General features: G+C 39.8%; 1 protein-coding gene across 3 annotated transcripts in view; it reads right to left on the minus strand.

The window, feature by feature from the left end:
* Positions 1-5,478: 5,478 nt before the first annotated feature.
* FGD1 (FYVE, RhoGEF and PH domain containing 1) overlaps positions 5,479-17,113 on the minus strand; it is a 133,325-nt gene continuing 121,690 nt past the window's right edge. For all 3 annotated transcript variants that reach the window (XM_063432732.1, XM_063432733.1, XM_063432735.1), the window contains exons 12-18: positions 16,949-17,028; positions 14,430-14,460; positions 13,978-14,079; positions 13,704-13,829; positions 10,747-10,905; positions 9,559-9,702; positions 5,479-9,428 (exon numbers count right to left, since the gene is read on the minus strand). In XM_063432732.1, coding sequence (XP_063288802.1) covers positions 9,162-9,428; positions 9,559-9,702; positions 10,747-10,905; positions 13,704-13,829; positions 13,978-14,079; positions 14,430-14,460; positions 16,949-17,028 — 909 coding nt within the window. In that variant the 3' untranslated portion in view covers positions 5,479-9,161. The remainder of the gene's footprint in view (positions 9,429-9,558; positions 9,703-10,746; positions 10,906-13,703; positions 13,830-13,977; positions 14,080-14,429; positions 14,461-16,948; positions 17,029-17,113) is intronic.

The following is a 17,113-nucleotide window of genomic DNA, read 5'->3' on the forward strand; positions in this document are numbered from 1 at the left end:
TACTAAAAGGGTTATCAGTCTGCCGCCCATATACTCCATGTTACACATCTACTTGGGATGAAGACCTCTGATTAAATTTCCTTAATTCTTTGGATAATGCTAAAATTGATTTAAGAGGGACTGCTATTAAGTTGGCTTATCTGCGGTCTTTGGTCTTGGCAGCTAGAGGAGCTGAGTCAACTCAAATCCATATTTCAGAACAGTGGTTGTCCCGGAACCCGGGAGGCTTCCATATTATACTAAAAGGGAGACAAAAAACATCCCATATTTGGATTTGGTTCAAGATCCTTCTGAACCCGGCTTATGTTTAGTCAGTCTGTTACAATCGTACCTTGACCTTTCTGCTTTGTTTAGAAATTAGATCAGTCAATTATTTATTAGTTCAAGGAATCCCTTTCGTCCAGCCAAGGTTAATACAATTAGAGGTTGGATACTTCCCGCCATGTCTTCGGCTAGTATTGATGTTTCTGTGTTCAAAGGCCATTGAATTAGGGGCGCCTCGGCTACTAAAGCAGCAGCAAACGGCCTTCCCCTCCCTATTATCTTGAAAGCTGCAGGGTGGTTGTCCAGTAAAACCTTTGTTAGGTTTTACTGGAGGCCATCAGAAGTTGAAAGCCTTCAGTTTCTTAGGACCACCACCAGGTGTGTGCTATTCTACCCACTAGCTTTGCTAGGTGGTTATGCCTCCCGGAGGACAAATCAGAGTTTGCAGGAATCTATGATCTGCAAACATTCTTTGTTTTAGGGATGAGCATAACCACCAATCAATAGCGCCCGTCCCTCCTTCCCCTAGGGTAAGGGTTTGGCCTACTGGTGATAGTTTGGTTTTCTTTACGTAAGGTTATCTTTTGCTTATTCGGCCTATTTTTTATTTTTTTTACTGTTTTCTGTTTTTACAGACTATAACCGTACTTCAAGACAAGACCACCAAATCAAGGGTCCACCTAAGTAGGAAGATTGGATTCTAGTAGTATCTGCAATATGAAATTCTCATGGGCTCCCTGCATAAAGAATCTGTTTTCAGTGACTTGTTACATTTCCTTTTTCTTTAAAAAACTTTTTTTGTTGCAATTTACGATGTTCTAATTTCAGTGTCTATTTCATACTTTGTTAAGCTTATACATTGTTGCCTTGTTGTTATCCGTTTAGCTGTGTGCATTATACAAAAGATTTCAAGTACATCTCACGTCTTTACGACCTATCAAATAATTTCTTGTTCCCCTTTACTATTGGGTTCTTAAATTGTTTGTTTAGATGTTTAATTACGTTTCTCTACCCTTTGGGTAATATTTATTCTAAGTGCTTCGTGGTATTAGCTAACCAATCCGCCGTTTCCCCAATTTTTTAAATCTGAGGTAATCAGGATTCCCGCGCTCAGCATGGCTCTCCTGATTACCTGATTGGCTGAAACGCTGTTTCTGTGCAGGAGCACAGTGCAAGCGTTTTTTCAGCTCTGGCATTTGACTCCGGGAGGCTGCCGCATACCCACTAGCTTTGCTAGGTGGTTATGCTCATCCCTAAGACAAAGAAAGCTTGCAGATCATAGATTCCTGCAAACTCGGATTGCTTGGTGACAGCGATCACAAGGCCTGTGGGGGTTTGAGGGGTCAGATGTGCTGCAGACCAGGCATTCCCCCGATTGGGATCATGGCAGCAGGTAAGTACCCATGCCACGGGGGAGCCACTAAACGCAGGACATTCTACACTCCCCTTCGACTTTAAAGCCTGGCTTCGGGGTTAATGGTACCTGTCATGTCCCAAACTACTTCTGCTTCTTTGAAAGAGCATACAATTTCATCTCTATAAAGTGCTTGCAGATTCGCTTGTAAGTGTATAGATTGGGAACAAAATCTATTTAAAAATATGTCTTTCTCCCACTTCTCAAATCTTCAGCACAGACTCTATGCCGACAATATTACAGAGAAGTGAGAGCAGACAAGAACTCTCACAGCCGGCTCTACTTCTCTCCCAAGCATAGCAACCACAGCGGATATGTTGCGGTTGCTATGGAAACTCTACAGCTAACGCTGTTAGAGTTCCGATGCCGGCAACAAAGTTAGCATCTTAGTGTCACACAGGAGGTTTGGACGTGCCCCTAAGCATGGCAAATGACATAAGACGACGGACCGGAGGTGGGTGTAACACAAAGAGTAACATCCACAAAGCTCTGAAGAGGGCGGCACTGGAACAGAGGGGAAGTAAGTATATTTTATAGTGAATCCATGTAAATTTGTGACACATGATGTAATCAATGTATATGGGGACGATTTAAAGTCCATTTATTTTTTCTTAACAGGTTCACGTTAAAAATGGTTTCATGAAACTTGAAACGACTGCAACCCTAACTCCAATAAACCCGGCATGAAAATAGTTGTTTTCAATTAAATCCTTCGCGCATTCAGAAAAGGGAGAGCTCTGCAGAAAATGCAGGGAGGGTTATGCTTGTATTCTTGTATATGTCCACTAGGGGGCACTGTTGCCATCCAACATGAGCAAGCAAAAGAAAATATGCACTACATTTCAAATTGTAATTAATTAAAAACCACCAAATTGCTGAATCTAGAAAAGTGGGGAAAAAAAAACTCCATCTTAGTTATAAATCACAGCTTGGTTATTTTAGTCTAAATCTTGAAATTCATCTTTCAGTTTACAACACAGTTTTTGCCTGTGTCACTTCAATGCAACATATCCCATTGTACAGCGCTACGGAATTTGCTGGTGCTATATAAATAAAATAATATGTGAAGTTATTATAACATCCTTATTAATTATATTCACACAGCCCCTAGCAGCACTGAGTAAGATACTCTTAATTTACAAACACTAAATGGAGCCCTTCTCTAAAACCCCCACTACTCCTGGGCGGCAGCAATGACTATAGTATTCATCAGCCCAAATACATAAAACTAAAAACCAACTTGCGCACTATTGCAGATCCCTATTCACATTTAAATAATTGGTGGTTTTTAGTATCATTCCAATCACCATTAGAGTGTAAGCTCACCTGCCACATCAAGGCAAAACCTCTTAGGTGAGTCTTGCACTGACCTTCAGCTGCAAGGGAAAATCTCTAATGAGACAGAAAAGGGTATTATGAACCCCTGCACACCTGTTAAGTCTTAAAGGACCACTCCACACCCACCCTTTATGGCTGAGGAGGCTGTTTTCTCAGTAACTGAGCTGTGTACATACATTTGATAGGGAAGTATTTGTCTGGAGTGAGGGGGTGTGGCTAAAGGGCACGTAACAGTACAGCATATTAATGCAATTAATTAATGAACTGCAATAAGTTTGTAATGCTGCTCGGAGTGTAAATGCTGCAGGTTTGCAGTAACTATTGCAGGTTACTATAGCATAGTGTGGGGTTAATAGAGCAGTTGTGCAGTTTATAAATACAGGTATGTATAATACTTGGATTTTATTTTAGTATTATAATGTGATGGGTTTAACCCCTTAAGGACACATGACATGTGTGACATGTCATGATTCCCTTTTATTCCAAAAGTTTGGTCCTTAAGGGGTTAAGGATGTACATAGTGCAGGGTTTTTGGAAAAACATGAAATGAATATATGTAGGAGGAGACATAAATATTACCCCTTTACCCCAATGCCCATAGTCTTTTTACCACCTAGGAATGTCACTACTTTAAAAATAATTTGACTTGTTTTGGTGGTTGAATATTTACTTTGTTAGGGAAGGGTGACAGATAATAAGAGGACAGTGATTGGCTGTGAGAAGGAGTGATGACTTCAGCTAAGCTCACACTGACTTCTCATTGGCCGAACTGAGTACATACTTCTAATAAGGAAGTTACTTTGTGCAAAGAGGAAGTGTGGCTAAGGGGGCGGGATTATCAGCAGAAATATGCAAAATTAATTATTTTTTAACAAAACCAAAAAAGTTTGAAAGTGGAGGAAAACAGCATGAAATGAGGCATAAACCTATAGAATGTACTTCAATTCTGTTAGTGCCAGGAGTGTCCTTTAAAGTTACGGATCCTATGGTAAAGAGCTTACATTCTTCATTTTGGTAGCCAGCCACCATGATGGCGTAGGCTGTTGCTCTGAGCCTGCCATTGACATGGTGTGAATTACAGAATATCTCTGCTACTGCTGCATCATCATTAGAAGGCTGGACTGCTGCTTATGGGGGGGGCTGAGTATCTCTGCTAATATGATGTGGAACCTGGTGCCGCAGACTCCGGACACCATTACCACTGCAATCTGTTGAAGTGGTTATAGTGCCTAGAGTGTCCCTTTAATAATGGATGCTGTTGCTGGGACTGTGGCTCTGCTTCCTTTGATACAGGATGACCAGTAATCTGCTGCACAGATGGCACAAAAAGGTGGCTGCTGCCTTAGGAGTGCTAGCTATATTTGACCAGGGGGATACAATAAACAAATTGCCCAATCTGAGACAAATCCAGCGTATACTTGTTGCAAAGATAGATGATTTTTAAATAGCCTTGTAAGATTTAAAACGGAGCTGTTCTCTTAATCTGTATTTGATATCATTTCTGATCTAGACATCATAACCACCGCTGAGCAATGCAGGTGCTGGGTGTGCCCAGTGTACTCGGTTCTAGCTCAAATCACTCTCCCTGAGATTATTTGATTGGCGCATCGAAGTGTGTGCATGTGCACTAGCTTCCCAATGCTTCTCTATGGGGAAGCATTAGAGTGGCTGAGATCATTGATTGTGAGATGGTGGTGGCGGTGGAGCAGCTGCATATCGCGGGAGGTAAGGTACATCCCCGCAAGGACGGGACACCTACAAAGGTAGGGGAACTCTATAGCAAGTTTGTATTCCTAATGTTATAGTGTTCCTTTAATTTTATAATAAATGTTTTATAATAATACTGCAATAACTGGAATACAATAATAATAACAATAATAATAATATAACATTCCACAACTCTAAACACCATAACCACTACAGCTCAATGTAGTGGTTATGGTGAAAGGAGTATGTGAGCGCCCTCCCACATTTTTTGTCAAACTAAAATGTTAATACACATATGATCAATAACAATTCCACCCAACACGGAGAGCAAGAGTAGGCTGAGAGTGCTGGGAGTGGGTTAGGTAGTTGTACATGGAATCCTAGGACAGAAGACACAAACTCTTTACACCATAACCACTACACTTTCACGCTTAAATGAAGAGCGCTATCAAGATTTTTCCTCCAGAATCTGACAACACTGAACTATTTTATCTCTGCTTAGAGCATTGTGTCTCCTATCTGTACCTGCTGAATATTTACTCACTGGCACTGCCCCCATTATTATCTCCCCCCCTTCTCGCGATTCCTTTCTGGAGCTGTGTGCGAACAGTAACTTTCAATAAATAACTTAAAGGGTTATTCAATAAAGTGAGAATTCAGAAACTTTAGTTACTAACCCCGATCGATACACACAGCATGCACAACTTGCAACACTCTCAAACATGAAAGATAAAATAAAGACACATGAGCCAATATTGCCTGCAGTAAACAATCTGTATTCAACTCTCCCCGCCAGCACAAAGCAGGGGGAGGCATTTAACACAAACATCTCCAGTGGCCTGCCACTATCATCATGCCCCCACCCTGCACTCCACAGAAACGGGAAGCAGAGAGGTGTGCAGATAGAGAGCATAGACAATGGGCTTTATTCCGTAAACACTAAATCCACTGAATTGAAGTGAATTGAAAACCAAACTGCTATAATTCAGGCAAAAATAATTGATTTGGGAAAAAAATCATCGAGCTACCATCAGTCAGTCAACTTGGCTACTTAAATTTTGCGATTCGGTTTTGAATGCACTGCAATTTGGTGTTTACTGAATAAACCCCTCTGTATGGACTACAGATGCTGGTAGCACAATCTGAGCCAGAGGCAAGGTACACACAGGAGAATTGGCAGATCAGAGAGATGAGGGACACACTGTGTTCTACGCAGTAGAGTTTAATATCTGTTGAAAATAACGTGGTCATGTTTTTGATGTACGTGACCTTGCAGGAAGTATTTTGAATATATAAAAGTATGTGCGTACACTGATACGTCAGTACGCACATCTGGAATATGTTATACGCACCCTTATTTCATTTTACCACGTTAATACTCTGCTTTAGTAAGAGTTAAAGGGACACTATAGACATCCAGATCACTTAATATCACTGAAGTGGTCTGGGTGACATGTTCTCCCCCCCCCCCCCCCACCCAGTTTTAACCCTGCAGCCGATAACATTGTCGTACCAGTAAAATAGCAGAGTAAAACTCAGCTATTCCTATCAAAACGTCTCAGGGAGACTACCTGATTGGCACAGCGTTTTGCCGCGCATGCGCACTAGCCTCCCATCAATCTCAATGATCTCAGTCAAAGAGGCAGAGCTACCCCTAACGAGACTAGCACAGCGAGGGAAGAAAGATAAGTAAAATATCCCTTTTAACCCAGCCAGCGCTGGCCCGGTCACCTTAATGAGACACGTTTAACTGGGGTAGAAATTGCCAAGGTAATTTTGTATTTTAGAGAGTGTTTTATTTTCAATTCTGTGGAGAGATCCAGGGTTTTAAATCGCTGACCCTATTAAATATACTAAAAATACAACACTGTCACTTCTAGCCCTAGAAAAAGAAAAAAAAAAAAACACTGGAATTTATTCTCTAAACACCATTAATGTTATTCATTAAGCTCATAGACTAAAATGGTCGTGGCTACAGTTGAGTTGAAGAATTCTTCCAAATCGTCTACTTTAGCCTAAGGCATTTTGGTTTATTAAAATTCAGACTTTTACGAATAACGCTGCATATTTTAGTGAATCGAAAACCGAAGTATAAAATTTACTCTTTTTTTTATACGTTAATTTGCTATTTTGACCTTGATTTTGCAATTTAGTGTTCAATTCACCCCAAATCAGTGTTCAGTGAATACACTCTAAAATACAAATTTACCGTTTGATGTTTACTGAGCCATTAATCCCTGGTTCCCTCCCTCCCTCTTACTCTGTTCATTGTTTTGATATGGACTTATACGGACTACTTATAACATCTGAGTGTCTGCGAGTGTGCAAGAACTAACTGTTACACCTGGTATAATAGATTAATTTTGGCAAATTACTCTAGTGCTGGTGACCTGTGTTGATCTAAAGTAGTGATTGACGTAGCGACGCATGTCGTAGACCAGTGAACGCAATCCTTGGAATTGAGAAGAGACACATGAACTATGTATCTCTGAGAGCCTTTAAACTGGGAGTGCATCATGGGTGTTGTAGTTCAAAAGGTTTGCTATCACTGACACTGAATATATGTGCATTACAGCTGTGTGTGGCAGACAGGAATGCGTGTTTGGCAGTAACGCACAAGATTTAGAAGGAAGTCTCTAACGAATGTGGTATATCACAGTGAAGGTGTAACGACACTGTGGGATTAAAGTTGACTTGTGAACGTAAATTAGATAAACACTATTTAATACAGCATATAATCTCTCTAAATATTGTGTTCATGGTTTTAGTATAATTATTTTAAACTATGTTTTAAACTCCTTGTCTCGGCACTTAGTATGTTTGTGGGATTTTGGCACACAGTTGAATATCTTCCCTCCTTGAAAGATTTAAACGAGCAGTGTCGTTTTCAAGTTTTTTGTTTTTTTTTACAACTATAGAATGTGTATGAAGAACCTATGGAAACGGAAATAGAATTTCACTGAAATATCTCAAACAAGAGACAAAGTTGGAAACCTCTGTCATGTGTATGCACACATTTTTTTTTAACAGATGTGTCGGAAGGGCGAAGCTTCAAACTAATTCGGCATCTTGCAATTTCCTATGGCATCTGATTGCAAAATATATAGAGGATCCTGCAGATTTGTGTGATTTTCCATAAAACCTGCTTTGACCTCATGCATATGTGCAAGTACACCAGCGATGTGACTCTTGGCGACTTTGTCTGCCTCAAAATCAAGATGCAGTTCAACTGGAGAGCTACAGTATATCTCCCTCCCCCCGCCCCCCCCCTGGCACCACTATGCAAGCACATATTTTAACTTGAGGGGACTTTGTAAAAAACACAAAGACTCCTCAAGGTAAAGTGCCACTTTATTGTTACTAAATCGTGCACTAGTTATATAACAAATAGCAAAAATACAGGAAATGAGTAGAGAACCAGGAAGAAATGCATGCTGGGAAATAGTCTGTGATATGAGAGAGCTACGCGCATGAGCTCTTAAATTGCTATACCTTTTTGGTTGTTTTTAAAAGGTTAACACAACAGTTTGTTTTATGCATTATTCATTTATATGTTTTGGAGAGGGAGGTAGATGACCAGTCCACTTAAATGATTAAGCACCTTAACTGCTAAAAAATTAGATTTTTTTTCTAAATATTCTGTTTTGTATGGCACATTTTCCTCTCCCCCTCCCAAGACTGGCAATATGGTAATTTGGCAGAATCTCTCATACTAACAGGCTAGGTCTGTGGGGCGGGCATGAATTTTTGGAACAGATGTATAAACACTACAGGGAACAGAATGGAGCACAAGGGGCCACATTTATCAAAGCAAAATTGGGAATAAAATGGGTAAATATACAGAATTCACTTTACGACCAGTGGAATGTTCTGCTGATACCTCCTGAACAGCACTTTGTCCCAAAATTTCTCCACGTTTGCCTTGATAAGTATGGCCCATGGTTCCCAAACAGGCAAGATAACAAGACTTTAAAATAAAAAAGTGTTGCTAAATATTATTAAAATAATTATAATACATAACATATTAAAAAAATGAGAAAGTGCGGGTGGTGGTTTTGAGCAAAGCCTAAGTTCAAGAGGAAGGAAGCATCTGAAAATCTTGCATGGAGGCATGAATGGGTCAGTCCAGCCCACAGTGTCCTTGTTACATATATGATGATGGGTCAGTCCAGCCCCATCCCAATCCGGTTCTCCAGGGTTGAAGTCTGTAAAGTCAATTAAGTTCATCAAATGTCCCCTGGGTTTGTAACAGTTCCATCAAATCTTTCTTTCAGGTGCCTCTCAGAACATGGAAGTCCTACGGGTGAGTCCAGCCCTCCCCAAGTGAAGCTGCCAGGTGGGTACAGCTCCACATTTGTAAAAGTTCCCATTTTAAAGATAAATTGATTAGTCCGAGCACTATGCCCCTGGTTACATTGTGGGGGAGTGAAGAATGTCCTCAAGTGTCCCCCAGGGGTCCACTTGTCATCTCATGCTCTTCCTCAGTCTCTAACAGGAGTGTTCTAGGATTGCAGTCTTCTCCTCGACCAGCCCGAGACAATGCACTCATCCAGCGATGTTGCAACTCTTCTGTCTCAGGGCTGAAATAAAAGCTTAACTGGCTTTGACTGATTTTGAAGACATGTCGGCGGTCAGACCTTTCTCCTGGATCTGTGGGGGTCACCTCAAACCCGATAAGGGGGATGCTGCGCTGAGCTTTGACATCCTAGAAGAAGAGAAATGTATTAGTTTCTATTGAAATGTTATGTTTATCCATGCTGCTAAATCAGCTATTTAGAGATCCAAAATTATCCATCACAGTCCTGACCATATAAGAATAAGTCATATTTTCATACCTGGGGGGCTCCGTAGATGTAAAGGACCATGGGTTCATTCTGGGGGATCACAAACCAGCCCTTGTGCCAACTCTTAGCTCCCTTCTCCAGGTAATGCATATAGCTACACAGCACACTGTGTTCTGCTACTACCGAGGCCTGTTTCTGTAGAAGACATGACGAACAATCCATATCATCTTGTTACCGAAACTACAGAGCAATGGTTTCAGCACAGTCCAGCAACATCTATTCACTTACAAGAAATCAATGTGTTTTTACTAAGCTTTTGTCAATACTATCACTGTATTAGTCTCTGCTGGTTGGTTATTTCAAAAACTTATAACTGTATGGGTTACGTTCCCTAGGAAAACGACACCTTCAAACAAACACCTTCTTAATACACTTGAGATATCTGTATGTATAATGCCACCCGTGCGTCTTCTCGGTTTGTCTATAAGTGTTTAGGGATTATACAGTCCACCTTTAAACTATATATATATCTATCTCGTTTTATAATGGTAGGAGCACTATAACTGGACACAATACTCTGGATGAGGTCGTTCTTACAAGTGATCTATAAAATGGTATTATATTCTATTTTCCCACTACTGTCCTCTCTTTTTATACCTCTTCCTTCCACATTTATCACATTGCTTACATAGTGAATATAGTAATAATAACAAATTATTTGACCAGAAAAAATACTTATTGCAAGTTTGAATATAATAATAATAAAAACACATTTAAATATGTTAATTTGGCTTGCTACCAGTGTCAAGTACGTCCTGGGGTCTAGATGTTGGTATACTCAGTTTAACGGGACACTAAGTCCTGCTGTAGTGGTTATGGTGCCAGAAATATCAAACACTTATTGGCCAACGTGAAAATAATGGACACATGAATAAAACGAATGGTCATAACACGATCAAAATGTAGGAATGTCATATATTCCTTCGTAAAGGTATATAAAAAGAGACAGAAGGGATGATTTGCTAAAGTAATAAGAGCTGGGAATTCAACGCAAATTTCGAATTAGGTCAAAAGAGCGGGATTGTGAAAAAACCTCAGACCTCAATACTGTTTTTTTGGGCCTTAAATTTGAAATTCACATTGAATTCACTATGAATTTCCCACAATCCTCACTGTAGCGAATAGTGTATGGACACACTTTGTTACTGTGAAATGGTTTCCATATATAGCTGAAAATACCTCCAAGATGGACTTCCGTCGCTGAGGAGTGTGCACGTTGTATCCTGGGCTTGGCAGAGAGCCATGAAGGGTCCCATAACAGTCCACACACACGCGATTCGTACGGTTATTATCATACACAAGCCGGGCGCGGAACTCGGAACACTTCCCACAAACTACCTGGAATACGAAGGAGATACAATTCATAAATGAGAAGATGAGAAATGATTGCAATTTGGTGGTTAAGAACATCCAGCTTCTGTAAAATATGCAACTGCAGATTCTTTATTGGACAGCAAGAAAAAAAAAAACAGATCATTAAATTATTTAAAGGACCACTCTAGTGCCAGGAAAACATACTCGCTTTCCTGGCACTATAGTGCCCTGAGGGTGCCCCCACCCTCAGGGTCCCCCCCCCGCCCGGCTCTGGAAAGGGGAAAAGGGGTAAAACTTACCTTTTTCCAGCGCTGGGCAGGGAGATCTCTGCCTCCGATCCTCCTCCGTTCCGCCCCGTCGGCTGAATGCGCACGCGCGGCAAGAGCTGCGCGCGCATTCAGCCGGTCGCATAGGAAAGCATTTACAATGCTTTCCTATGGACGCTTGCGTGCTCTCACTGTGATTTTCACAGTGAGAATCACGCAAGCGCCTCTAGCGGCTGTCAGTGAGACAGCCACTAGAGGATTTGGGGGAAGGCTTAACCTATGTTTATGAAAAAATGGGTTAACCCTAGCTGGACCTGGCACCCAGACCACTTCATTAAGCTGAAGTGGTCTGGGTGCCTAGAGTGGTCCTTTAACAAACACAATCGACTATACAAGAAAATCTAAAGTTTGTATGTATACACCCCACCCCCCTTCTGGGAAATTAAGAACTGCGTCAAGATAAGCTCTTTGAAAGGAAAATCTAAACACAGGTTAAGGGACACTATAGTCACAAAAACAACTTTATCTCATTGTAGCAGTTTTGGTGTATAGATCATGCCTCTGAAGTCTCACTGCTCAATTCTCTGCCATTTAGGAGTTAAATCACTTTGTTTCTGTTTATGCAGCCATAGCCACACTTCCCCTGGCTGTGACTCACACAGCCTGCATAAAAAAAATGGTTTAATTTTTAATCAGATGTTGCTTACTTTAAAAAAATGTTTTATCTCCTGCTCTGTAAATTGAACTTTAATCACATACAGGAGGTTCTTGCAGGGTCAAGCAAGCTATTAACATTGCAGGAGATAAGAAATTCTAAATTACCGTATATACTCGAGTATAAGCCAACCCGAATATAAGCCGAGGCCCCTAATTTTACCCCAAAAAACTGGGAAAACGTATTGACTCGAGTATAAGACTAGGGTGGAAAATGCAGCAGCTACTGGTAAATTTCTAAATAAAATTAGATCCTAAAAAAATTATATTAATTTAATATTTATTTACAGTGTGTGTATATAATGAATGCAGTGTGTGTGTGTATGAATGCAGTGTGTATATGAATGCTGTGTGTGTATGCAGTGTGTGTATGAATGCAGTGTGTATATAATGAATGGAGTGCAGTGTGTGTATGAGTGCAGTGTGTATATAATGAATGCAGTGCAGTGTGTGAGTGCAGTGTGTATATAATGAATGCAGTGTGTATGTATGAGTGCAGTGTGTATGTATGAATGCAGTGTGTGTATGAATGCAGTGTGTATATAATGAATGGAGTGCAGTGTGTGTATATGAGTGCAGTGTGTGTGTGTATGAGTGCAGTGTGTATGCAGTGTGTATATAATGAATGCAGTGCAGTGTGTGTATATAATGAATGCAGTGCAGTGTGTGTATGAGTGCAGTGTGAATGCAGTGTGTGTATGTGTGTATGTATGAATGCAGTGTGTATGCAGTGTGTGTATGAATGCAGTGTGTATGCAGTGTGTGTATATAATGAATGCAGTGCAGTGTGTGTATGAGTGCAATGTGAATGCAGTGTGTGTATGTGTGTATGTATGAATGCAGTGTGTGTATTAATGCAGTGTGTATGCAGTGTGTGTATATAATGAATGCAGTGCAGTGTGTGTATGAGTGTGTGTATGAATGCAGTGTGTGTGAGTGCAGAGCATTGGTGGGGGTGGGCATTTTATTAATTATTATTATTTAATTATTATTGTAATATATATATATTTTTTAATGTTGTTATTATTTTTTTTATTATTATTATTATTTTTTTATTATTATTTTTTTTTTCAGCTTCCTCTGCAACTCTCGGTAACCCGTGGCAACGCTCTGACCCCGCGGCTCTCGCGAGAGTTGCAGAGGAAGCTGACCTGGGAGCTGCACGGACGGAGGAGAGAGAAGGGAGCTGACAGGAGCTGCGGCTTTAACTAAATTGTAGTCGACTAAAACTAAACTAAATCTAAAACAATTCAGATGACTAAAATTTGAATAAAACTAAAATGGCTTTTTAGTCAAAAGACTGTGACTAAAACTAAATTTAAATTTGCCACCAAAATTAAAACAGGTGTAAAAATTAGATGACTATTTACAGGAAGTGTTTAGGAAGGCTGTGTAAGTAAGATGCATGGAGGTGTGACTGAGGCTATACAAGAAAGTGATTTAACTACTAAATGTCAGAGAATTGATTAGTGAAACTGCAGGGGTATGATCTATACACCAAAACTACTTCATTAAGCTAAAGTGGTTTTGGTGACTATATTATCCCTTTAATGTGCAGTAAAGGAAGGGCTGGAATCTGAGAAAATACAGTATTAGACAACTTAGCGGCAAGAAGTCGATTTTGGTTAAATGACAACTATAAGAAAGTAGGTTTGCAGGAAGGGAAATTCTACAAACATGGATAATCAGTGAGCAGAGATAAAGAAACAAGATGATGGTCAGTAGTTGAAGATCTAGCAGCAGGATGCTATGAAACTAAGAGAGATCTTTAATCTTTTGGATTAGATCTAGAAGCAGATTGGTGTTCAGAAATGGATTATATTTATGACAATGGTTACTTACATGTCCACACGCCTTGCAGTGGTGTCTTCTCTTAGTTATAGAGTTAAATGCCTCCTGGCATTTCATGCACATTGTTACCTCCTTCTCCCTGATGGGAGTCGGGGCTCGTCTTCCCAAGTCAGTGTTCTGGAAGACAAGAAAGCCATCAATACAAACACAAAGGGTCTGTCCATGCAATAATTTACCAGCTAATGCATCACTGTCCATTCTATAATTTCCCTTATCAGCCTAATCTTTGCCCCCCCCCCCCTCCATTTATAATTTGTTTATTTACCGGTGAGTTTGGTGGAGTCTCGTCTTCTTCCCGATGAGTGGAGTTGAGCAGTTTATAGGTTTCCATTGTCTGCTCATGACAGCTCATTGTAGTCTCGATGGCCTGTGAACGAAAAGCAAAATATAATATTTTAGCAAATTTAAGTGATGCTAATTTGTTTTTTTTTTAAGTTACTTGTCACATCACTGACATCTGTTAAATTATTGCAGTTAGCATTAAGAAAAGCAATAGTGTAATTAAAATAGACATTATAATGGATTATAAAAGGGTATAGGTTATATGAATATCCTGTAAATATGTTCGGTTTGGTAATTTAAATTTAATAGAGGTGCCAGTTAAGAGTGAATGATGATTTTATGATTTTGTAGTTATGATGTTATGAGCTGTAGTCAATACAGATACAAATATATAGACTTTGACCTCTCTCTTCTTACAATCCGATATAGCCTCACCTGGATCCACAGTTTTTTCTCTTCCTCGGTTCTAAACAAAAAGAAATAAAAAAAAGGTAATTAAGCTATGCCAATTTTCACAAATAGTAAGCTCATTCAGGGAGCTGGCGTTGTGGGGGGGCTGATATTACAGTCATAGAACACAATGCTTTTTTAACCCCTTAAGGACCAAACTTCTGGAATAAAAGGGAATCATGACATGTCACACATGTCATGTGTCCTTAAGGGGTTAAAATCAGTCAAATCAGGGTTATTTACTAACGTGATACGCATTGAATTCAAGTAAATTTCAATATTTAGGCCAAAATAATTGAATTTGAAAAATTCTCTAAAATCAACTATGTTTTTTCAGTTTGACTACTTTGGCCTACAATTTAAAATTCACTTTTGTCTTTAGACTGAAGTTGAAATCTTAATGAAATTGCCAGTTACTATTTTGTTGCATAATAATATATACAAATTGTCAAGCGATCCCACATATCGTTTTTGGCAAACTGTACGTGCTGCTGTTTTAGCTCCGTGGAATAAGAAGATTAGTGAATAAAGAATAATTACTGGGAAGTAATCACTTTATTATTATTTAGCACACCCTTCCGTTCCAATGAATCATAATGTCTACGTGAGATGACCTGGCTGCCTGTTTATGGTACCTTTACGGGATTTCCTTCATCACAGGATGACTCACCTCTGTTCAAATGAACGTTATCAGGTTAAATGTAAATATAGTTTTATTATCGGAATACTTTGTTTCTGTGTACAGATAGCCCTTACGGATCTATAATGTCTGCATTTTAATCTAGTACAGTAAATAAAAATGTGTACGTGTCTTTTGCTCAGTTACCATCTTTTCCCAATATGATCTTGTTGCAAATACTGTGGTGTTCAGTGGATGTAATATGTGTTTTTTTCAATCACTTTTTGGGAATTTTGCACAAATATTCTATTTGCACTAAGAAAGCTAATCTAAATCAGAATAAAAAACTGTAAGGGAATCTATGCCGGAAAAGACTCACACTTTTGTCACTGGGATACTCGTCTGAAAAGCTGTATTAACGATATATACCTCCTTGAACTGTGCATTTGAAGCGGCTATCAAGGTTCATACTCCATATACCCCAAGGGGGTGAGAGGCCTGATTTCTACTTTCGTTTGTGAGTTAGATACCACTACCACTTATACACTTATTACACAATACAGTGTTATGCTATGATCTATATTTTTTGTTTTCTAGATTCTACTACCATTGTATATAGAATATTTCACTCTGGTCTAATTCCCAGGTTGTATACATATGTTGTATGCTCATTGGATGTGGGTTCCACTTTGTTGTTTTTTGATCTTGTTGCATCCCTTGTATTGCCAACTAGAATTCCAGCTATTCCTCTTGGCGCTATAATCGCCGAAGTATCTGACAAAACTCAACCCATGTGACCTGTATCGTCACAGAGCACTGGCATAATGGCGATGTGCCATGAAGTATCAGCATCCATCTTTAGTGTTTCCTCAAGCAAATGGTAGGTCTTCAAATTAAATAAAGGGAGTTGCGTACCTTTCGTGCTCTTTTACCCCGTATGCTCCCTTCGGAGGGACGGGAAAGCAACGCACAATTTACAGTCGCTGTTATTTCACCTCTGAAAGGGACTCAACTGAAATTGCGCCCAGGGTTACTCATTAAAATGTTAATTGTTGGAAAAAAATCTACACAAATTTAAAGGAACATTCTGGGCACCATAACAACTTAATCTAAATTAAATTGTTACAGTGTCAGGAGATTCCTGGAGCATTCCCTTCATGAGTTAAACGGTTAACGGACCTGGTGCTGGTCAGCTCTTTCCTCCACATCCAGTTAAACTCGAGGCTTAAAACACGAAGCCTCGAACTGGATGCCACTGAGAAACAAACACATTTACTTAATTAATTTTGTGAATGGGGAGCTACTGATAGGCTGTGAGTGTCAGTTGTCAGCAGCACCCAGTCTGAGGCATCCCGTTACAAGCCTCGGACTCAAATGGACGTGGAGGGGGCAGTGCTAACTGGTGCCAGACTAAAGAGACTTTGGGGTTAACAGGTGAAGGTAAGCCGGTGTCAGGGACGTACTGATACCATCATTCTGATTAAACTGTCACGGTGCCCGGAGTGTTAGTTTAACCCCTTAAGGACACATAACGTGTCTGACACGTCATGATTCCCTTTTATTCCAGAAGTTTGGTCCTTAAGGGGTTAAAGTGAGTTTTAAAGTTGCTGAATTTGAAAAATTTAGTCAGCTGTGTTTTGAAGTTCAGCTTTTTCATCTTTGTAATTCACACTTTAGACCAGTGTATTCCCACTATTGTGTCTTTACTTATAAATACAAAGATAAATATTGAGAATAGCAAACAAGACGGTGGAAGGTCTTTTTTTGTTGAACCTTCTAGTGACACTCAAAGTCACCTGGAAAGGAACCTCTTTGTCACAAAGTTTAGACTGTATCAATTGCAATGTGATAAACCCTAAATAACGCTGGGTGCCTTCTCACGTACCTGGCCTGGAGCTCCAGAGATCGTTGTTTCCCAGACACCAAGAAGGTCCTAGTCAGGTTGGGACTGCTGCTGTGTTTAAGCTGTGGATAAAAACATGAGATACAGCATGTTTGAGGAGAATAAAAACAACGCAAGAGCAGAGAAATATATAGTATATACAATATG

The sequence above is a fragment of the Pelobates fuscus genome, chromosome 9, assembly GCF_036172605.1.
Source record: "Pelobates fuscus isolate aPelFus1 chromosome 9, aPelFus1.pri, whole genome shotgun sequence".
NCBI classification, from domain to species: domain Eukaryota; kingdom Metazoa; phylum Chordata; class Amphibia; order Anura; family Pelobatidae; genus Pelobates; species Pelobates fuscus.